Source organism: Pundamilia nyererei, unplaced genomic scaffold (assembly GCF_000239375.1).
Source record: "Pundamilia nyererei isolate P.nyererei 1_Seehausen unplaced genomic scaffold, PunNye1.0 scaffold00048, whole genome shotgun sequence".
Lineage (NCBI taxonomy): Eukaryota > Metazoa > Chordata > Actinopteri > Cichliformes > Cichlidae > Pundamilia > Pundamilia nyererei.
This window is the reverse complement of record NW_005187449.1, coordinates 1,548,773-1,570,766: the sequence shown is the minus strand read 5'-3', so window position 1 is coordinate 1,570,766 and position 21,994 is coordinate 1,548,773. Positions and strand designations below refer to the sequence as shown.

Here is a 21,994-nt window from a genome sequence, read left to right as displayed (position 1 = left end):
CCAACAAAAGTGTAAGTATCGAAGCCACAAAACACAGGCAGTTACTGTACAGTGTGGCTTCTTGTTCCTGTGGTATTTATGTATCACATGCATTTGGAATAATGAAGAGCTGTAAGCATCTGTTAGCTCTTTGCACTGCTCATATTTGGCTCATTTAGCAGCCTCTGCAGTGCAAACCACAGGCCTTTTCTGTCTGGAACACACACACACCCACACCCACCCTTTAGCCACTATGGAGAAATATATTATTATATCTATGTCCTTTCGCTTTGCACGATACCAGGGGTTTATAATGAGAAAGGCTGTGCAACTCTGGCATTGTCCTCTCCCAAACAAAAACTCCCGCCTTGCATTGTTGTCTTGTTTCTGTGGAAATGCTGCAGGGCTGCATGGTGGGTAGCAGAGGGTTAAAACTGGAGCCAAAGTAAAGATGAGGAAAAAGAAATCTGAACTTGAAAGTGGACACGTTACGTGAGTCATGTCACCTGCTGTCTAGTCGTGCCTCCTTCCCCAGAGGGAAAGCAAAACAGTGGAGAAGATTTGAGCCTTTCCTCCTCCCCCCACTTTGGTGTCCAAACAAGGGCAGGGCCTCTGTGTCCATATATGGATGGGTGGATGACATCACCATCCAGCAGAGCAGTGCTATTTAGCACGACATCCACCTTTCTCATTGTCCTCCAATGAGCTGTTTGGAATGTGATGCCTAATTTCCAGTGGAGTTGGGGCCCCTCCTTCCTTCCCTTCCCTCTCTTACCCCCCCAGGAGACGCTGAGCTGCAGTCTGGCTGCTACTTTTAAAAACACCCTGAGAGATGGATCAGCAAGCACTGCAGCCCAGCCGGTGGGTAAGTTCAGTTTGGAGGGGAAGAAGTTTTTGACCCTGGAGGATAAAGCTGTGAAGGTGTATGCGTAGAGGTTGGAGGTTTGTTTTTTGATCCAGAGCTCAGCTGATGTATCCCAGTGTCTTATGTAACTGCTGTAAAGCGTCTTTCTCAGACCTGCAGGGACTCATGCAGAGATCAGTTAAACATCTACAAATAAAAGCTCAGTTCTCAGTTTTGTAGGCCACTGTGCAGTGCTGTGCTGCTGTGCTGATGCAATTTTTAAATCTGTGAAATTGCTCCATTTATCTTCCCGTCTTTGCAAACTGTGTTCAAAATAAAAATTAAAGGCAACTATTAGTTTGTAATTTTTAGGGGCGATGAGGTGAAAATGTATCCACATAGAATGGAAAATGTTTGTTATCAAAAGGAAAAGTTTTACTCGACTTGATCTACTTTACAAACTCGCGGAGTTAAAACAATCCTGGAATAAAATGACATGAAAAAATGAATTCATAACTAAAAGTAGACTTAAAAAAACATATTTTTCTCACTTTCGAGAAACAAAAAACCTAACTAAAAACAATATTGTGCACTTACAAAACTAAAGTACAATATACAAATGACAAATTATCTATTTGATCAGAAATACAAGCTTTAGGAGATGCAGATAATGCTTGAGACTTGCATGTCCGTATGACGGGGATGTCTGTGAGTGTGTTTTATAATGCCTCTTAAGAACATCTTATATATTCCCCATAGATGTGTTTACATGTGTACACATTTGAAATAATAATAATAATAATAATAATAATAAATTTTTGCTTTTAAGGAAACAAACTACATTTAAAAAGTGTAAACCCAATGTAGTAACTTACTGAAAAATTAAATTGCCAAATCTAAACTGCCATCTCATAGCTGGCATTCATGCACTTGGATCTTTTTGGACTACCATCCCAAGAATATTACAATTGAATTGGCTTTTTTTTTTTTTTTTAAACAAACAATTCACATTTGGTCCATGAAAGCAAGTGCTCCAAAAAAAAATTTTTTTTAAGCAGAGATTAACTAAGATCTTTCACTGTCTTTGTTTTTCAGACTCAAAAGGCTTTTGGAGCAGGAGAAGGCTTACCAGGCTCGTAAGGACAAGGAGCACAGCAGAAGGCTAGAGAAGGTCAGAGCAGAGCTGGTGAAGCTCAAGTCCTTTGCCCTGATGTTGGTAGACGAGCGACAGCTGCACATTGAGCAGATCGACCAGCAGAGCCAGAAGATCCAGGATCTCACTCAGAAGCTTCAGGAAAAAGAGCAGCGACTGGCGTCTGTCAGCGACACCGCCAAGGAAAGCAGCCAGAAGGTCCTAAAGCTGGAGGCCGAGCTAGAGCAGAGAGCAGCAAAGTTCACACAGGAGCATGAGGAGATGACCGCCAAGCTGGCGAACCAGGAGTCCCAGAGCCGGCAGCTGAGGCTGAAGCTGGCTGGACTGACACGCAAGATTGAAGAGCTGGAAGAGAGCAACAAAGTCCTGCAGAAATCAGAGGAGGACCTGCAGGAGCTGAGGGAGAAGATCAGCAAAGGAGAGTGTGGGAACTCTTCACTCATGGCCGAGCTGGAGAATCTCCGTAAGAAAGTGTTGGAGATGGAGGGCAAAGATGAGGAGATTACCAAAACAGAGACTCAGTGCAGGGAGCTGAGGAAGAAGCTGCAGGAAGAGGAGAACCACAGCAAGGAGCTGAAGTTGGAAGTTGAGAAACTCCAGAAGAGAATGGCTGAATTGGAGAAACTGGAGGCAATCTTTAACAGGAGCAAAACGGAGTGCTCACAGCTTCATGCAAACCTGGAAAAAGAGAGACGTGTTGTGAAGGATTTGGCCGGTGAGCTGGAGATGGTGAAAACCCGGATGAAGGAACTCGAGTCCTCAGAGTCAAAGTTCGAAAAAGCGGAAATGGCCCTTAAAGACGAGCTCATGAAGCTGAAGTCCTTCACGGTTATTCTGGTAGATGAACGCAAAAACATGGCAGAAAGACTCAAACAGGAAGAGCTGAAAAGTGATGATTTAAGTAAGATGTTCAAAGCAGAGCAGGGGAAGGTGACAGAGGTCACAGAGAAGCTGATAGAGGAGAGCAAAAAAGTTCTGAAATACAAATCGGAGATGGAGATCCAGGTGACGACGCTTACCAAAGAGAGAGATGAGTTAAAGAATAAACTGGCAGGTGAAGAGGAAAAGTGTAGGGAGCTAAATGGCAAGCTGAGTGGGATGAAGATGACGATAGACAGACTTGAGGAAACGGAGAGGGAAATGCAGAGAAAGCGGGCCAGCAAGGAAAATAACCAAAATCCAGAAGAGGATAACAAAGTAACAGAGCTCACGCTAGAAATCGAAAGACTGAAGAGCCGGCTCAAACATCTTGAGGTGGTTGAGGGCGATTTGATGAAAACCGAAGATGAGTATGATCTGCTTGAAAAGAAATTCAGGACAGAGCAGGATAAAGCAAATGCTCTATCAAAGCTTCTGGAAGAGATGAAAAGTCAGATTGCCCGAAACAAAGCCATAGAGAAAGGAGAAGTCATGAGTCCTGAGGCTGAGCTGAGAATTCGCTGCAAGATGGAGGAGGCCAAAACCAAAGATCTGCAGGCAGATGTTCTGGCTTTAAAGGAGAAAATCCACGAGCTGATGAACAAAGAGGACCAGCTCTCCCAGCTGCAGGTTGACTTCTCTGTCCTCCAGCAGAGATTTATGGAGGAGGAAGAGAAGAATAAGAGCATGAGCCAAGAAATGCAGAACCTCAACAAGGAGCTTGAAGCTGCCAAGCGGTACAGTCGTGCCTTGAGGCCAAGCATGAATGGCAGGAGGATGGTGGATGTCCCGGTTACCTCCACAGCCGTCCAGACAGATATGATGGCCAGCGAGCCCGCAGAGGATGAGACGGCAGCTGGCTTTATCCGGAAATCAGTTCTTGAGGAGAACCACTTGATGAGTAACCTCAGGCAACACAGTCTCAAGAAGCCAACAGTTCTCGAACGATACCCTCCAGCTTCAGCGGAACTTGGAGCCAAAAAGTCTTGGATACCCTGGATGAAAAAGAAGGAGGCCATCACAATCACGCAGACCACTCCTGAGAAGATCCACGGGGTCTCTTTGCTTCATCCACCGGAGGCAACCATGTCCCAAAAACCGGGTCAGCCACTTCATATCAGAGTGACCCCAGATCACGGGAACAGCACTGCCACCTTGGAGATCACCAGCCCTCGAGCTGAAGATTTCTTCTCCAGCACCACCATCATCCCGACTCTCGGTCTTCAGAAACCCCGCATCACAATCGTCCCTAAACCCACGACCGTGACCTCAAAGACCAAAACCTGTGACGGAATGGAAGGTCTCAATCGAGCCAAATCTCCTGTCACAATCACCACCATCTCCAGAGCAAAGAGTCCAGAGAGGAATGGTGGGAGCAGCCATCAGTCACCAGTGTCCATCATCACGGTCAGCACCACCCCTGTGGCTGAAGCGTGTGCTTTATCTGAGCCTCACGAAGTTTCCACAGGCTGCACAGTAATCAAGGTGACCCCAGAGAAGCAGCCTGGAACTGCACCTGTCAGGAAATACAACAGCAACATCATCACAACGGAGGACAACAAGATCCACATCCACCTGGGTCCACAGTTTAAGAGGCCATCTGAGGCCTGCAGCAGTCCTGTGCTGACACTCAGGCCAACTGGCCTGAGTTCAGAAAGCAGAGAAACGGGAACAGTTCTCCGCTCTCCACGCCAAGCGGGGAAAACCACTCCGAGCAAAATGACAAGCAGCATAACGATCACGCCTATCACCTCGGCCGCCTCGAGGCCGACGCAGTCAGTGGTGAGATCATTAGCTCTAATGACCTCCATCTGTCTCTCTCCCTGAATACAAACCTAGAGGCATGAATATCTTCCTCTTTGTTTCCAGCAATGGCTGAAGTGTTTCCAATTTTTTTTTTTTACGTTTCAGTTGCTTCTGAAATGTTTCAAAATGAAAACAGGTGGTCTGTGCTTCCTAGATAGCACTCTGTCCAGGTATTAAACACTGAATTTGTGAATATATAATCTGAACTAACCCCAGAATGCTTTACCCAGAACTGCTCAACACTGTAGAGAGGCTTTTCCTACACAAGCATAAATTTACAAACTGACAAGTTCACTTTTTCAAACTAAGTTAAAGCAGCTACTGAGCACTGAAGGTTTGACTTTTGAGCACTTAAGATTTACATTTACCAAAGTCACCTCAACATAACCCTAACAAACTGGTGCGAAAAGGTCCAGTAAGCGCTGATTTGGTCAAATCAATACATTCAGGTGAAATTCAGGTTTTGTGGACATTCAGGTTAAACTGCTAAACAACTTTACCTGAAAAGATATCAATAAATGCTTAAATTAGGATTTATACATAAAGAATCGGTAAGAAAACAGTACATCTGTACAACTGAGACACAAAGAAGATCCCGATAACTGATGGACAAAGAAAAAACTAATATTTAACTATGCTAAAAACGCAACAGCTGATTCCTAAGAGTGTATTTAAGTACAACCAAACCACTCCCTTAAATATGCATAATTAAACCTTTGGACAGTTTAAATGGGTGTGTTAGTAGTTCTTATTTTAACCTTTGCGTCTGAGTGACTCACCGTTAGAGCCAGCCTCAAGTGGTCACTACAGGAACTGCAGCTTTCTGGTACTTGGGCTTGATTTTTTTGTTTTTGGCCCAGAGGTGCAGAATGATGAACGCCACCAGCAGTGAACTACATAATTTCATAATATAACAGAAATGGAAAAGTTATCACAAAGCAATACAAAATTCAGTGTACTGTATTTTCCGCACTATAAGGTGAACTTAAAATTTTATAATTTTCTCAAAAATCAACAGTCCACCTTATAATCCGGTACGCCTTATGTATGAATGCTGGTTGCGCTTACTGACCTTCGAATGTTTTAGTACAACTTTGGTAAGCTTGATGGATTGTCAGAGCATTATGGCTACCGTAGTCAGGAGCCTCGCGGAGTACTCTGGGTACAAAACTCCATCCGTTTCAGGTCGCCAAGTCAAATGAACACAGCGGCATCACTGAGATTTAAAAACTGTCTAAATTCTTTCATCTTTGATTAAAATGATAAGCGTTGCTTCTTTAACAGGTGTAACAATGAAGTTTAACATCCAGGCATCCATAAAAACAGAATTTATTAAATTTAATGGCGTTAGAAGTTGGCAGGAGGTTAGCTTGCTAGTTTCCACCTAAACATGATATACTATGTCCTGACTGAGAGATTTCTGAAAAAATTAAAACGTACAGCTGTGCTATCACTTCCAACATAAATAAAGACAGAAAACTAAACGGCAGTAACAGTTGTATGGTTACTGAAGTTGGGCTAACTGGTATATAATAATGTGCTACGTGATCACTAGCTATATTAGCATAACATAAACGCAGGGAAGCTGGAGACCGAACGCTAACTTTTAACGCAATAATGTGAGGGTTCCCGATGGTTGGGGACAAATGCAATCTCGTGGCAGGATGCTGTAAACGGACCGAAGCAAGAAGAATGAGTTGAGTAAAGTTTGACTTATCTGACTGTTTTGTTTCGCTTGATGCACCTTATAATCCGGTGCGCCTTATGGTCCGAAAAATACGGTGCTTTATGTACCTAGTCGTTAGGAGTTTCTCCCCTTCCCCCGAAATGACCCACCATCACTCAGTCCACTGATCGTGTATCAGAGCCACCAAAAGCATGCTTACTGGGGAGCTCACATTCTCACCATCCCTGCTTCAGTGAAATCAGTGACACAGTTAATAAAACGATTAAAAGATCCTTGTCTCTGTCTCATGCTGGCTTTTGTCTTTTTTTTTTCTTTCTTCTTCTTCTTTTTGTAGCCCAGTGCAGATGTGCAGTACAGTCGGAGCACCGCAACACGGATCCCTGTGTCAAAAGGTATGAAACCAAGCAGCAAAGCGGTCCTGGGCGTGTCCACGGTGACAAGGTTAGAGTCACGGGCCGAGAGCCACGCGATGAAAATCGAGCTGAGGAAGCCGACCGTGTGTGGTTTGGCCTCTGCAGCAGCAGGAAAGAGCTGAGTGCCGGTTCACCACCAAATCCCCAAATCTGCTGCCAGAATAGAGACGCAGAACACATCTGTGTGCATTCACCATGGGACTGTGTGTGATGTTGCCTTTTACCACAGCTTAGCTTTACAAACATCATTTAATGTGCTACCACTCATGTTTTCAGATAATATTCATGTCATTTGAACGGCCGGTTAATTGCACGAGAAAGCTTTGCTGATTTGATTAACTCCATCTCGCCGCTCCTTCATAGCTGGTTCAGATTTTTAATGTCATCATCGTATTTTTATAGCATGTGTTTATTTCACCGCAGCTCATGGAGGTTTCTGGTGACCGAGGCGCTGACTGTGAATTGTTTGTGACACGCACCAAAATAAAAACTATTTATCTCTGAACCAAGTACGGCTTTGCTTCGTAACTTCCATCTTTGTGACTGCGTGGTTCCCAGAGCACTCCCGGGCAACTATGAAAACTAATTCTCTGAACTTGATTCCACATCCTGTATAGAAGTAAAAATGCATTTCATGTAAGATATTTGTACTCCTCACCTCTAAGTAGCCTGGATTTTGCCTTCATCACAGGTGTGCAGAGTAATGGTTTCTTATTCCGGTTTCAACAAAAGTGCATTTGAGAATGTGAGCAGTTGGACAGATGCATGTGGACCTCAGCCTGAGAAGTAAAGAAAAACAAGAATAAAATTTAGACACTAAAGATAATTGAAGTTACCTGGTATAAGGATTTATTGAGTCTTATGATGTAAATATTGGTACCGTGGAAACAGAGGGACAAGGTACATCATGAGTTGGCGACCTGTGAGTCAGTTTGGCTCTAATGGGATCATTTACTAAATGAGCATCGTATATAAATAGCAGCTGAGATCATAAACTCATCAGGAAAGTGTTCAGCTGGGTGAAGTCGACCCATTTCTCACTGACTTCTCTTTCTAATCGCAGGAGTCGCCCCCTGCTGGCCATTATTCAGAATGGTTTCCACACAGACCTGTGAGCGTTAGTCCACATTGTGAACGTTCACCTCCCTCTTGTGGACAAGTGCACATAAACCGACTGAGTTGAGATTCACTTCAGCAACAAACTGATCACATTTAGAAATCTGACATCTCTAAACTGCCTCAGTGAGGCAGCAGCAGCCTCACGCTTCCTCTAATGATTGTCTCAGCGCAGGCTGAACAAAACAGCCAACACAATTACCTGCTGATTGTGTAATCTGTCAGGAGATGTGGAGAGATGCGGTGATATGAACAAGCAACTGTGCTACCACTTAATTAGAGTGATTCAGGAAGATGGAGAGTGTGAGATATGCTGATGTAAGGAGGAAAGAGGAAGATGGCAGGATATTAAAGACTGCAGCTGGAAAACAGAAGGGTAAACATGATCAATCACAGAGCCTGCTGCTTAGAGATTCGGGGGGGATCAAGTCCTTTCTGGGAACAACATCAGAGGCTGAACAGGATTATGAAAATCATAGCTGGGCTGAGCCGGGCACATTCCTCAGAGAAAACTGCTCAGAACCAACATGTGGGACTTTTCTGCTGCAGTCCAGCTGCAGAGCTGAAAAACTGCTGGGAGTGGGCCGGCCATTACAGTGTCTAACAACTAACAATCATTTACAGCTCGGACTCATCTGATTGTGTCTTCTTTTACTCATTTATATCTAGATTTATATATCCAACTATATCCAGGCTACACTCGAATAAAACAGATAAAAAATTGACAGATTCCTCAGTATATATATTGTCACTTGATTTAATGGACTGGTTTTTATAAAGTGCTTTATTTACTCTATTTGAGCACTTGGAGCCCTTTACACATCTTTCACACCCTTTCACACATATTCACACTCTGATGAGCACATCAGGAAGAACTGAGAGTTCAGTATCGTGCCCAAGGATACCAGGGATTGAACAACCAACCTTCAGTAGATCACCCGCTGAGCCACAGCCATTCCTGATTAACAGACTTATTATCATAAAAGGATGATACAAATAAAATGGTCAAGAATTGAAAAAGAGCGAGAGCTAGTCTGAAACAATACAGCGGCTTTTAAAACCAATCCGGAGTCTAACAGGTAGCCCCTTTAAAGGCCCAGTGTAGGTGCAAGTTGTGCACTTCCATTTATGCAAGTAAGCCCCCATACAGCTGATTTGTTGCACTCCTCAGTAACCCAGATGCACTCACGGATATTGTGCTGTGCTCATTTTTCAGATATTTGTCCTCCTGTATTTGCTTCTACTGATTGATCTTCTCACACCCTGTGCACATGTGAAGTATTCAGTAACTCAAAACAACTTTATTTATGAAGAACATTTACAAGCAACTGATGCTGACAAAAGACAAAATTGACAAAACCAAACACAATAATAGATAAAAAAAAATACACAAAAAACACGCAGAGAGCTGCATCTGCTGATGGGTGCTAAACATATATCTGTGGAAGACAAAGAGACAAGAGACACAGTGAACAGTGTCCATCCATCCATCCATTCAGTCCAGGTCCTGTTCTAAGTAGACCCTTTCTTCATATAAATATAATAACTGACATTATAACTACAAAATAATCACTTCCTTTATCTTCATTAAGTTACAAGTCGAACAGGAAGTAAATGGTTTCATTTATGTAAGCTGTAAGTTTAAAACAAGTTAGAGGTAGAGCTCGGACGAAAGCAAATCTCTGTTTCATTTCTAAAATCTTTTATACATATGAAACTGCCTACTGCTCTAAAGTTGATGAGCTGTCTAAGGGGAGCGTGATGACTCAAATGAAGGTTTTCTTGTCTGTGTGTTTTCCACCACAGGTTCACTGATGGATGCTGGCACAGTAAACTGGCGCCGCTGAGCCATGAAGAATGGTGAAGATGATGGGAGACTTTTAACAACAAAAACAAGAAGAAAAAAAAATCAGAAGCTTCAGTACATGATGCAAACAGTCACACCTCCCACTTCTGATGATTCCCATTCCCCCCCTTTGTGTTCACAAACAAACACCTTCCATTAGTGGAATAAATTAACACCATAAAATGGAATTATTATTATTTGGGGGCTTTTTATCCTTTATTATAACAGGGAAGCCAGGAGAGAGAGGAGTGGGAAAACACTCAGTTAATTCAGATGTGGGGCTTGGCAATCGCCTTGTGGCTTATTTGTATCTGCTCAACCCAGTGAGGTGTACTGGCACGCTGTTTTACCTGCTTTAATACATTTTAAATGACAAATATTCAAAAGTTTAAAACACATTTGAGGCTTTTGAAGTTACATTTATGATTATTAGGCATCAAATCGTTAACAATTTTAGTCTGTATTGCCAGGCAGGAGCAGAGGAAGGTTTCAGAGAAGATTCATGGATGTAGTGAAAAAGGACATACAGAGGATTGGTGTGAAAGGGAATGATAGGATGAGATGGGATGATGTAGAGGCACTGTGGTAATCCACTGAGGCGACCCTTAAAGGGAACAGTGGAAAGAAGAAGTTTTTCTTTTCTTTTTTTTTGCTAAATCAGTTTTAAAACATATATGAAATGAAATAAAAACAAAACAAACAAACATGTTTTGAAAGTTGCTGAATATCCTGCAGTTGGACATGAAGATAATGAATGACATACAGTGTCTCTGATGGTTTATTTGCCATATTATTTATGTGGATGTGAACATATGCAAACAGTGCTTGGAAATTTCAATTCGAATCCTTGAACATCTCGCTTTTTGTTATTCTTTTTCAATATACATGATGTATGCTGTTTGAAGCCTACGTGATGGCTTTCTGAGACTTTATTCACACACACGGATATTCTCAGTGAAGAACTTCTTTATGTTGATAGAATTAAATCTGTCAATAAAATTCTACTAGCAGTGAAATGAAACTTATTTATTTCTGATTTTTGGACGTTGTATGACTAATAACGATGCCTTTAGGTGATTCACGTACATCTTAATCTCATCTTTGGAAATTGAAAACAATTATTCGCCATTCCAGCGAGAAATAATAAAACCATCGCTGTATCACTCGTAGCATAAAATAATTGTAATTAGATACTAAACAGATTTCCATCTTCTTATGTTACACCAATCCACGTGTCCTTTCAATACAGCACTGACTGAATCTTTTGTTTCCGCAGCGGTCACTGAATGCAGCAGTAGCCACCACAAGAGTTACGTCACTGGGTGTTGTTGACAAACCTGTTTGCACACTTCCGGGAAAGGAAGTGCTAGCCGTCTTTAGCTAGCCTCTCCGTGGTTTAGAGATGAACTAACAGAACTTTGATTAGCATAAATAACACTCAAATTAGCAACAAGCTAATGACGACGTCGTTTAGGACCGGCGCCTTTTAAAAACAACTGTCGTCGAGAAGCTAGCCCCGTTAGCTTGCTAAGGTCAGCTGGATAAATCACAGATCCGAAGTTATGATGGCGTCCAGTTACAGCGCCAAAGACGAGGACGGTCACATCACCGTGTCTGGACCCGGTGGTGGGACTCTGCGGAACAAGAAGCCCGAAAACACCGCCTTTAAGCAGCAGAGGCTCCCCGCGTGGCAGCCCATCCTCACCGCGGGCACTGTCCTCCCGGCCTTCTTCATCATCGGGCTCATCTTCATCCCCATCGGCATCGGCCTGTACGTGACGTCTAACAACATCAAGGAGTTTGAGGTAAACTGAGCTGATTTTTCTGTGTCACGAGTATTGCATTAATATTGTATTTGTCCACATAGTGTAACTCCCATCAAATGGCACAAACACAATTTGATCATTATCTAGTAAAGCTCTTCCAAAACAGGGTTAAACATTTTATTGAGCTAAATGATTCTGTTAATACTGACATTTTCTCCAAAACGCTCATATTCATGATATAATTGTATCTTGAATATCTCTTCATTCACATATCTTAAATAAATAAAGCTGTCAGTATCATGAAATATATTGAGCTAACTTTATTTATTTATCATATTTATTTTCTTCGGGTACTCCGGCTTCCTCCCACCGTCCAAAGACATGCAGCTTGTGGGGATAGGTTAATTGATTAATCCAAATTGTCACTAGGTGTGAATGTGAGTGTGAATGGCTGTCTGTCCCTGTGTGTTGGCCCTGCGACAGACTGGCGACCTGTCCAGGGTGTACCCTGCCTCTCGCCCTATGACAGCTGGGATAGGCTCCAGCGCCCCCCGCGACCCTGAAAAGGATAAGCGGAAGCGAATGGATGGATGGATGGATTTATTTTCTTCGTGCTTACAGATCGATTATACCGGAGATGACACGTCCAGTCCCTGCTACAACTGTGCAAAGAACTTCAGCTGGAACAACACGAAGTCCTGCACCTGCACAATCCCCTTCCAGCTGGATCAGCCTTACGAGGTAAGATGCATCCAGGACTACAGCCCAGCGGCAGCCAGTTTGATTAAGCTAACCTTTACACATCTTTCTCTCAATCAAACAGAGCAACGTCTTCATGTATTACGGCCTCTCCAACTTTTACCAAAATCACAGACGTTACGTGAAGTCAAGAGATGACAGCCAGCTGAATGGAAACATCGATTCCCTCAAGGTAGGAGCTTCCTCTCCAATGGCAAGCAGGAAAAAGAAGGTGAACTCATATCAAGGACAAAATGTTTTAGGTCACAGACCAAGAAAACAACAAGGCAAAATGGGTTTAAATGCAGTTAAAACTTAGATTTCAAAAACATATTTAGTTTTGATATATACGCTAATTTTCAGGCATGAGTCAAAGAAACGAAGAGCAACAGGTGAATAAATAAATAAACAAACCAAAACATGGTGGTGATCTCAACATTTGAAGACAAGTATGGAGAACCAAACCTGGAGCACAGACTTGGGCCTCATTGGTCCATTAGCACATTTAACGGGAGAGGATGACATAACGTTTGTCAGATGATAATATTAAACACGCTTCAGACAGCAGCACAAACACATCGTTCAAGCTGCCTGTGTGAGCACATCTATCAGTCAAAGCAGCTACGCCCCCAATTTTACAGGGGTGTCATCCTGTAAAACTTGGAGCCAGCCTCGGTGAACATTAGAGGAAGTTCTACTTGGTTGTTGCTGGGTTATATCCTTGCTTACAGCTCTAAATGCTGCGCTACGTGCTGCCACTTCTCTCTCGTCACCTTTTCCTTCTCTGTCTTTTACAGAAGCCCAGCAAGGAGTGTGAACCATATGCTTCCATTGATAATAAGCCAATTGCTCCGTGTGGGGCCATCGCCAACAGCATGTTTAACGGTGAGACCATCTTTTTTCTTGCAGATTAACAACAAAGAGAGAATGAAGAAAACATAAAAAAAATGACTGTTAGTAAATGATTATGGTCACAGATCATCACAGATCAGTTTGTGTGAACGTGTCTTTGAAGGACTCACGTTTCTCTTATCAGCCGTCTTTGCTTTCTTTGCAGACACTTTGACGCTATTTTACAACGACCCCAACGGCACAAGTGTCCCGATCCCGCTGACGTCCACAGGAATTGCCTGGTGGACGGACAAACATGTGAAGTTCAGGAACCCTGTAGGCACCAACTCAAACCTCACGGCTGTTTTTCAAGGTATCGCCAGTCAGCGACATCTGCTGCACTCTCTCTCTCTGAGGGAGAGGCTGTCTGTTTTTCTTATTGCAGACAAGTCTTAAAAAAGGATTCAGTCTCCTGTGCACAGAGCTGCACTGTTTCCGTGTTATAAACACAGGAAATAAAACAGCTGAAATAAAGCATAAACCTAAAAGTGGCTCAATAAATAAATGAATATGCAGTAACATGCACCATGAAGTAAATATTGATGACTGGCAGAAATAAATTCTGCATTTATTTACCTTTATTTTTTACATTTTTGTTTTTTTTTATTAAGTAACATTTATTTTAGTTTTAGATTGTATTAATTAGTTTTTAATATTTGTATTTTTATAATTTAACAACACACTTTTTATATTTTATTGTGTGGTTAGATTAGATAGATTTTTATTATTTAATATATTTGATTGTTTAATAGTAATCCTCTATTACTAATATTACTAGTAAATACTGGTAATACTACAATATCAGAAACTCTGACCATTTTTAAGATAATCATCAACGTCTATTCCGTTTTTATTTTTGTTTTTTTTTCACTTCCACTTCAGGAACAGTGAAGCCGGTGAACTGGCACCGGCCCGTGTATGAGCTGGACACTGATCCGGAGAACAACGGCTTCATCAATGAGGACTTCATCGTGTGGATGAGAACTGCCGCTCTGCCCACCTTCCGCAAACTCTACCGCATCATCCAAAAGAAGAACAATATGGCCCCCACCCTCCCCCGAGGAAACTACACCTTAGTGGTGGACTACAGTATCCTTAACGTGAAAGTCGTGACAGCAAAACTGCATGAAAAAAACAGAAACAGATTCTTATAAAATTTAAATGAAGGTTTAAAAGAAAAATAAGTGGTTGTCGTACCTTTAACCTGATAAAACCAGATTACCCTGTTCGCAGCTTTGAGGGCAGGAAGCGGATGATCCTGAGCACCATCTCCTGGATGGGAGGCAAGAACCCATTCTTGGGCATCGCCTACATCACCGTGGGCTCCGTCTGCTTCTTCCTGGGCGTCGTGCTGCTGGTCATCCACCACAAATATGGGAACCGCAACAACAGCGCTAACATCTCAAACTGAGGTGCCGGCTGCGCTCCAGCTCGCCTCCACCGCCATAAATGTGATGCGATGATGAATCTGAGGAAACGGGTGACGATGGTAGATTCATCTTCAGCTGTAGTGCAGAGTTCATGTTCTAAAGTCACACTAAAATGCCAATCTTAAAGAAATCAGCTGAAAATGTGCTCATTCCTCTCCTAACTATACAAGTCTAACAAAAACGATTGTGTCAGTGATTCAAGTCAGCACGCAGAACGACCTAAAGCCCAGCCAGGCTCTTCAAATATTAAAAAAAATAAAATAAATAAAAAATTAACAGGGAGGAGTCTGGAAAGTTTTTTACGTCACTTTAGGATCTCTGATGGTGAAGTGTAAGTGAGCGGGAGTATAAGTGTGTGAGTTGCATGCTGCTGAGATGTTGTTATCACCGCGCTGCTCGGGTGTATGATGGTGTGTTAGGCCCACCGAAGGCAGAAAATGTGGCTAAAGTTGTAAATTTACCAGAAAAAGTGGCAAAATTAATAGTAAAAATGTATGAGACTGTCAAAATGAAATTTGGCAAGTTCATGGGAAACAAAATGTGCAAATATGACAGAATTAATTTAAGGAAAAAACTAAAAAAAGAGACCCTCTCGCGGTCTCTTTCTGCCCCTCGTTGGTTCTGGTACGGCGTTGAACGGGTGGCTTGTCTTTGTGCCTCCTTTTTGTTGTTGTCCTAAATCTTTAACTGCGCTTTAACTGTGTTGTAGCAATTTCAAGGAAACACACAGAGTACTGCAGCTAAAAAAAGAGTGTTTATTTTTTGTATTTACATGAACAGTTTTATGAGATGTTTGCTTGCTAGAGTAAAGCCAGTATTTGCACGTGAGACCTCAGGGTTGCAGAGTCTGAAACAGGTTTAAATTTGAGTGAGTATCCAGAGAAATGTGCACTGATGCGTAGTTTCATCCACTGTGGTTTACATGCAGTAACAACAGCGCAGCATGACTCAGCACTACATGTGATTAAATGTTTTCTGTGCTACGAGTGAATTTATGTCGTTTTACAGCCATTTTTAAGCTACGAGGAGCTGCAGCTGCTTCCACCTGCTCGTTAAATAGATGCTGCATGTTCAGATGTGCCGAGATATATTATGCTTTTTATTTTTTAACATAGAAATGAATTTATTACCTGCATTTGTGTCTGGTTGGATTTGACTTTTGTGTTTTTGATACTTCACCTGTGTTTTGTTGTTTTTGCTTTAAAAGAATAAATTTGTGATTTAAAAAAAAAAAGATGAGTCGTTTTAATTCGTCAGCCGGAAATGATAAGTGTGGAAATAGTTTTATTTTTCTCATAAGTTTTATGTCATAAAACACTTTTACTGTATTTTATTCTCCAATCCAAAAGGGAGGGAGTGTGTAGTCAGTATCTTAGCACTCTAGCATCCACAGTTTTCAAGATCTCATTTTCAGATTTTGTGTGATGGTAAACACCGATAATGGCTCAAGCTGCTTCCAGTTTGGTGAAAATCTGGTCTAGATCAAATGAAATGTTAAAAAAATTAGTAAAAATATATTTTTATTATATTACCAACAAATTTTGAATGGATCATCTTCAAACTGGCTTCAGCTTGTTCAGCAGCAGCGGCGTCTTTAAACATTGGAAGACAGTGAGGCAGTGAGGGGCTCAATGCTCTGGTACCTCTTGACAGAAGTGTGTGTGTGAGGGCTGCATGGGGTCCTCCACAATGCCAGTGGCTTTGCAGATGCAGCGGATGCGATAGGTGTCTGTGATGGAGAGAAGAGCGGCTCAGATGATCTTCTCAGCTGTTCTCACTATCCTTTGTAGGGTATTGCAATCTGATATGGTGCAGTTATGGTGTACCAGACAGTAATGTAGCTGCTTAGGAAGCTCTCTTTAGTCCCACTGTAGGAGGTGGTGAGAATGGATGATGGGAGATGGGCTTTTCTCAGCTTCTACAGGAACTAGAGATGCTGTTGGGCTTTCTTAGTTATGGAGCTGGTGTTGAGGGCCCAGAAGAGGTTCTTTAACAGAAAGCAAATATGAAGTTATATGATATATGATATGATAATATGTATAATATATTTATTAATATATGAACCAGTTCATTCTAAATTCTATAATTTCGTTTGATTAAATCTGCTCTCATGCTTGACTGTGGGTACCTGACGCTCATGTAGGGGGCAGCAGCGCGCAGCATGAGCACAGTTAATGATAGCGAAGAAGATTTCAGTGGAAACGGAAGTAAAGGTTTCCTGTGCCCTTGTGACAGACAGCGGACTGTAGACGGACGATGAGCATGTACAGACAATTTTATGTAAGTTTATTTTCTATTTACAAGTTTCTCTTGGGTGTTGTTTTTTAAACTAGTGAGCTGGATAAATGCGATGGATGAGCCACCGGGGTAAAAACAGTCGGCTATATTTAGCTTAGAACGGTTAGCAGGGGTCAACACCGGGAAGAGTTAGCATTAGCTTTGCAGAGGAGTTGTATTTAGCGGTGGTGTCCGGCCTCTCTGTGTTTGTTTTCTGTGTATTCAAGACTGGGTTCTTATATTTTCATTAAATGAGTGTTTCTCCGTGTCCTTGCGCTGCTGTTTTCCAGGCGCTTCAGCAGGTGGCGCGGCGGAGCATCTCCAGCTCCGTCCGGCGGCAGGTTGAGAACAAAGTCCCCCAGAAACAGAAGGTGTTCCAGGTAAAGGTCACACAGACAGACCGCTGCACTTCCAACTGTTCCATAAAACCCTGTCATCATCGAAGGCCTCCTTTGTGTTTCTGTTGTCGGCCTTAAATTCAGAATACGACCGTTTCCTACTTCCTGTATACCTATAATATTAATTATTATTTGAACTGAGGCTCTGTCCTGTGATCCAAACCTCATATCTTGGTATTGGGAGTGCGCTGGGAAATTTTAAAGGATACAGGAGCATTGAAAACATTCTAATATGTCAAAAAAATAATTCCTGTGTGTGTGTCTGTCTCTATGTAGAAAGCTGAATCAATGATGATGGAAGTGTTAATGTGTTCATTCTGTGTGATTAGTTCAAGGGATCCACACTGAATAATATAAGTTGGAGGTCCTTTAAGTTTTTAATGTAATTTTTTTTGGTGGCTATCTAAGGTCACTATGGTGTCACATCTGTTCATATTTGTAGATATTTATCACAGTTAAGCATATTTTCTTCACCTTGCTGACAACAGATCTGCTCTGTTCATTTTAAATTTAGCAACCAAAGGAAGGAGTCAGAGGACACCAAAGCCCCTCAACAATCACCCACCTAACTTGTGTCATTGACTTAAAACAACAAAAACCCAAAGTTCTGTTATCTCCCTTCAGTAGGTGTTTATTTGAAAGGAAATATGTTCTCCTGGTCTCTTGTTTTGGTGTGTACTCAGTTATCTGAACGTCAACCTTCAGGCGCTCCTAACGTGATCTGGGATCAATCATTTTTAAAGCTTGGGGAAGCTAAGGTCCCCTCAGAGCTGCAGTCAATTATCTGGATCTTTTATTTTTGTTTTAACTTTGCATTCAGACCATGAACACATGATTTGAACAGTATAACTGTTTCTTTTTAACCAATATCAGATTTGCTTTAGAGCCAGAAGTACAGTGAATAAGAAATAAATAAAACAAAAACCTTTAATATCTAAGTTTTCAGTCATGGTCTGAATTTAAGTTTAAATGGGCTCTTAAAAAAATAGCAATGACTTGATCCAGTGTTAAATGCAAGCTTGAATGGTGACCTCTGCTGGCCAAAATCTGGAGCTGCAATTGAATCAAGTTGAGACCTCTTAAGATGAGATTCTATAGCTTTTTTTTTCTTAAAAAAATTAGCTAAACATACCACTTTAAAAACCCGTGACACCGCTCAGTGCTTACAAATCCTTAAGATGTTCTTAAAACGTCTTATTTTGGCTTAAATTAAAAAGTATTTAATATGAAGGCAATGCCTTTAATTACTTGTGGTTTGCTAATTTTTATTAGATTTGTTTTATATAAATATCATAGATATAAATGCCATAAATAAGGAGTAAGTTTAACTTTAAACATTATCGTAGAGTAAATTCTGCATGTCCAGTCAGCCTGCAGCAATGTTTTAAAGAAAGAACAAGCAGTTTTTCTATAAACTAAAAGTTTTCCTATCAGCTTATTTATTCTTTAGCTATAAAATGAGACAGTGGAGGAAACCCTGAAGAAGTAGATGAGAAGAACAGGGAAAAATGCAGTTGCTGGAAATGTTTATGTCAGAACTGTTTTTAGTTGGTTGGTTTTGCTTTCATTTTTGGATGGCGTCCTTAAACTCAGTAAATATTTCAGTTTGAGCTTCAGAAATCCTCAGTCAATAAAATGTTCATTTAAGATTTGTGTAATTACAAAAAACGTAGACGATTTTTTTTTTTTTTTTAATTGCAGACATCAGACATTAAAACAGTATTTGTAGTCTCTGAGCAGTGTGGAGACGAGCGTCCATCCGAGTTTCTTGGTTTTCTTTGTGTTTAATTTTGAAAGAGTTAGATTTTGGTGTCCGGTCTGTCTACACAAAGATGGATTATTATTTATGTGTTCCTCTTGCAGTTTTGTGGTCAATGGTGCTTTTTTTTTTTCTTTCTTTAGCAGCGGTTCTTCTAATGAGGACACCTCAGTCAGTTTAGCTCCACAGATAAGTCTCCGAACTGAGTGGAGTACTAATTCTGCATGTTTAACCTGCAGTAAATCAGCCGCTAACAGCAGCACTAGCTGGGCTTCAGTAGTTTTTTAGCTTTCAGGAAAAGGACGAGCTGGTGCTGAAGCAGATCATCGGTGTGAAAATGAAGAACATGTAGATGATTTGAACAGCTTCCAGTGTGTGCTGCAGACTAAACTAGTTTCCAGCTGGTTTGTTCTCCTGCACTGCTGTTGGCTGCTCCAGTCTGCTACTTATGTGTTGTATGATTAAACAGCTGCAAACATAATTGCATACTTTAATACAAGAGGACAAAATTAGACCTGAACTTTCAAAAGGTCCGTTTTCAATCTGTAACTCAGACCAGTGATAAAAATGAATATCCTAAAACGTCCTCCTGTGTCTTAAGAATATATTTTTATTGCAGCACTTTTCGGATAGTAGATATATTTAATATTTTTTAACACATCGTAAAGATTTACTGTAAAGAAAGTGGATCTATTTTTAAATGTTAGGTTTGATCTGAGTAACAGATTTTTTTTATTTTTTTTTACTTTTTTTAAGCATCAGAGGTAATTTTGTTGGCTTCATAACTTTTTAAAAAAAGATTATTTTTGCTTTGTGGATTTATTTATTGACACAAGGTTAAAAAAAGCGAGGGCTTTATTCCACCTTTTTCTTGATAAATTCATATTTTCTTGGAAAAAGTATTCTTCTGTTATTTTTGGTTATTTTATAACAAAGATTGTTTGCTTTTTCTAAAGCATTTTTACATGAAATGCAGATTTCTAACTTACCCAGATTCCTGATGGACATGAACATTATGGTCATGTTACGTCACTTTGGTATGGTGATTTAGAAGTGGGGGAAAAGATCAGTCAAATCCCCAAAATGTGTAAAACAAAAGTCTTTGTGCCATGTTGGAATAGAAGCAGATATCACTTTTATAGAATAAAACACCCTTATTGTGAAAATTTTTATTTATTTATATATAGAGATGTTGAAAAGTTGTTCTTTTGTTTTTGATGCTCACTCATCAGCAGGCTTTCTTGCAAACTGCTGCTGCTCTTCACTGTGTTTAATCTTTGTCGGTGTCTGGATGAGTTCTGGTTAAAGCAGGGCTTCCAAACCTGATTGTTCCCCTCCGTCTTCTGTTGCAGGAGGATAACGGTATGCCGGTTCATTTAAAGGGAGGCAGTGCCGACGCCCTGCTCTACAGGACAACGATGGCACTTACCGTCCTGGGTAAGTACACCTGTCTTTGTAACTGCTTTAAACTCTGAGCTACTTTATGAACCTCATGAGCTGCTGTAGTTTTTATTTAAATTGAAAAATCCAGCCTGATAATTTAGCCTCAGGTGGTACACAAGTTTAGTACCATGGTAGTTGATATTTGATACCTTTCAGATAAACAAATAGAAACAATCTTGCTGGGATTAAGTAATGGTAACTCTTACTGCTATTAACAAATGGTGTTCTTTCCACAGACCACAGAACATGAAGTAGTACATATGAGGATACAGATCCATTGGAAAATAATGGGACCTTATCCTTAGTGAAGCACTTTGAAATCCATTTTAATCTTCGTCTTTTTGCTCTTCCTTCCAGGTGTTGGATATGTGCTGTTTGAGCTGGTGAAGGCAGCCTTCCCTCAGAAGAAATAACTTCTCTGCTTCAGCTGTTTACTTCCACTTTCCAAAAACCGGCCAGCTGATCTATATTGTGTAAGAAGATGAAAATACTCCGTCTGTGCCGGACCGCGTTTCATGTCATGGTGCGATTCTATTGTGGTGTTCATTGGATCACTATTTATTTCTTGTAGTCTCTGGTGCCCTGAGGATCAATAAAGAAATGCCTCTCATGACCAAGAACCTTCTCGTGCCTCTTCCTTTTTAGTTTTCTGATGGTGGTAAACTGTGAAAAGCTGCTGAAGTAATGGAATTAAACTTTAAACTATTAGTAAAGCAACATGAGGCTCTGCAAGCGTAAACCTTTTTCCTCCAGTGTGAGGATTTCCCATCGTTAGTCTCAGTTTTATAGAGTTTTAAACTTGCACAAGTAATGAAATCTCACTCTGTCACAATTTTGGCTTCTCACAGTTAATAAACATTATATAAAGCCTTCAGCCTCTAGCCTTTGTTTGCTATTTTGTAAAGTGTGCACTAGAGGGTACATTGGACAGTAAATTTATGTGTACGACAAGTAATCCATTTTTGTGTTTTTCATATGAAGGAAAAAAAAAATCCTAAATATTCTAAAACCATTCTTGGTCACCGCTACCACTTCTCCATAAATCCTGCCAAAAAACAAGCAATTTTTGTTGGCAGAGGTAATCAGAATCAGAATCAGAATGGGGTTTATTGCCAAATGTTGAGCAGGTTTACAACATTAGGAAATTGCTGCGGTGCTTCAGTGCAAACATAGTGTCATAAATAGCACTTAAATAGACATGGAAAAAAATAAAAGTAGGGATAAGAATTAAAAGTGCTATGTGGAAAGATATATACATGAGTGCAGGTGGTGATCAGTGCCAAACATGGAATGATGCAGTTGACACAGCGTAGGGTCATGTGTTAGTGGTGGGAACAGTCATATGGTTATTGTTCATGTGTCCAACAGCAGAGGGGAAGAAACTGTTCTTATGGCGAGAGGTTCTGGTGCGAATGGACCGGAGCCTCCTGCCTGAGGGGAGCAGGTCAAACAGACTGTGTCCAGGGTGAGAAGGGTCAGCTGAGATCCGAGCTGCACGCCGCAATGTCCTGGAGGTGTACAGGTCCTGCA

At 41.1% G+C, this 21,994-nt stretch overlaps 3 protein-coding genes across 6 annotated transcripts in view; all 3 read left to right on the top strand.

Moving 5' to 3' along the window:
• filip1b (filamin A interacting protein 1b) overlaps window positions 1-10,783 on the top strand; it is a 61,444-nt gene extending 50,661 nt beyond the window's left edge. The window contains exons 5-8 of one of the 4 annotated variants that reach the window (XM_005732737.2): window positions 1,919-4,676; window positions 4,806-4,870; window positions 6,722-6,779; window positions 9,723-10,783. In XM_005732737.2, the coding sequence (XP_005732794.1) occupies window positions 1,919-4,676; window positions 4,806-4,870; window positions 6,722-6,779; window positions 9,723-9,731 (2,890 nt within the window). In that variant the 3' untranslated portion in view covers window positions 9,732-10,783. Of the gene's footprint in view, window positions 1-1,918; window positions 4,677-4,805; window positions 4,871-6,721; window positions 7,311-7,863; window positions 7,961-9,722 lie in introns of those variants that run through there. The other 3 variants (XM_005732739.1, XM_005732738.1, XM_013910764.1) reach the window with 3 other exon arrangements.
• Window positions 10,784-11,050: 267 nt separating this feature from the next.
• On the top strand, window positions 11,051-14,863 carry LOC102194537 (cell cycle control protein 50A). Its single transcript, XM_005732735.1, has 7 exons — window positions 11,051-11,567; window positions 12,150-12,269; window positions 12,352-12,459; window positions 13,064-13,151; window positions 13,324-13,470; window positions 14,040-14,246; window positions 14,375-14,863. Exons 1-7 carry the CDS (start codon window positions 11,325-11,327, stop codon window positions 14,566-14,568), a joined length of 1,107 nt encoding a protein of 368 aa, XP_005732792.1. The 5' UTR covers window positions 11,051-11,324; the 3' UTR covers window positions 14,569-14,863.
• Window positions 14,864-16,748: 1,885 nt separating this feature from the next.
• On the top strand, window positions 16,749-21,084 carry cox7a2b (cytochrome c oxidase subunit 7A2b). Its single transcript, XM_005732734.2, has 4 exons — window positions 16,749-16,867; window positions 17,155-17,244; window positions 20,374-20,458; window positions 20,822-21,084. Exons 1-4 carry the CDS (start codon window positions 16,844-16,846, stop codon window positions 20,875-20,877), a joined length of 255 nt encoding a protein of 84 aa, XP_005732791.1. The 5' UTR covers window positions 16,749-16,843; the 3' UTR covers window positions 20,878-21,084.
• Window positions 21,085-21,994: the final 910 nt, after the last annotated feature.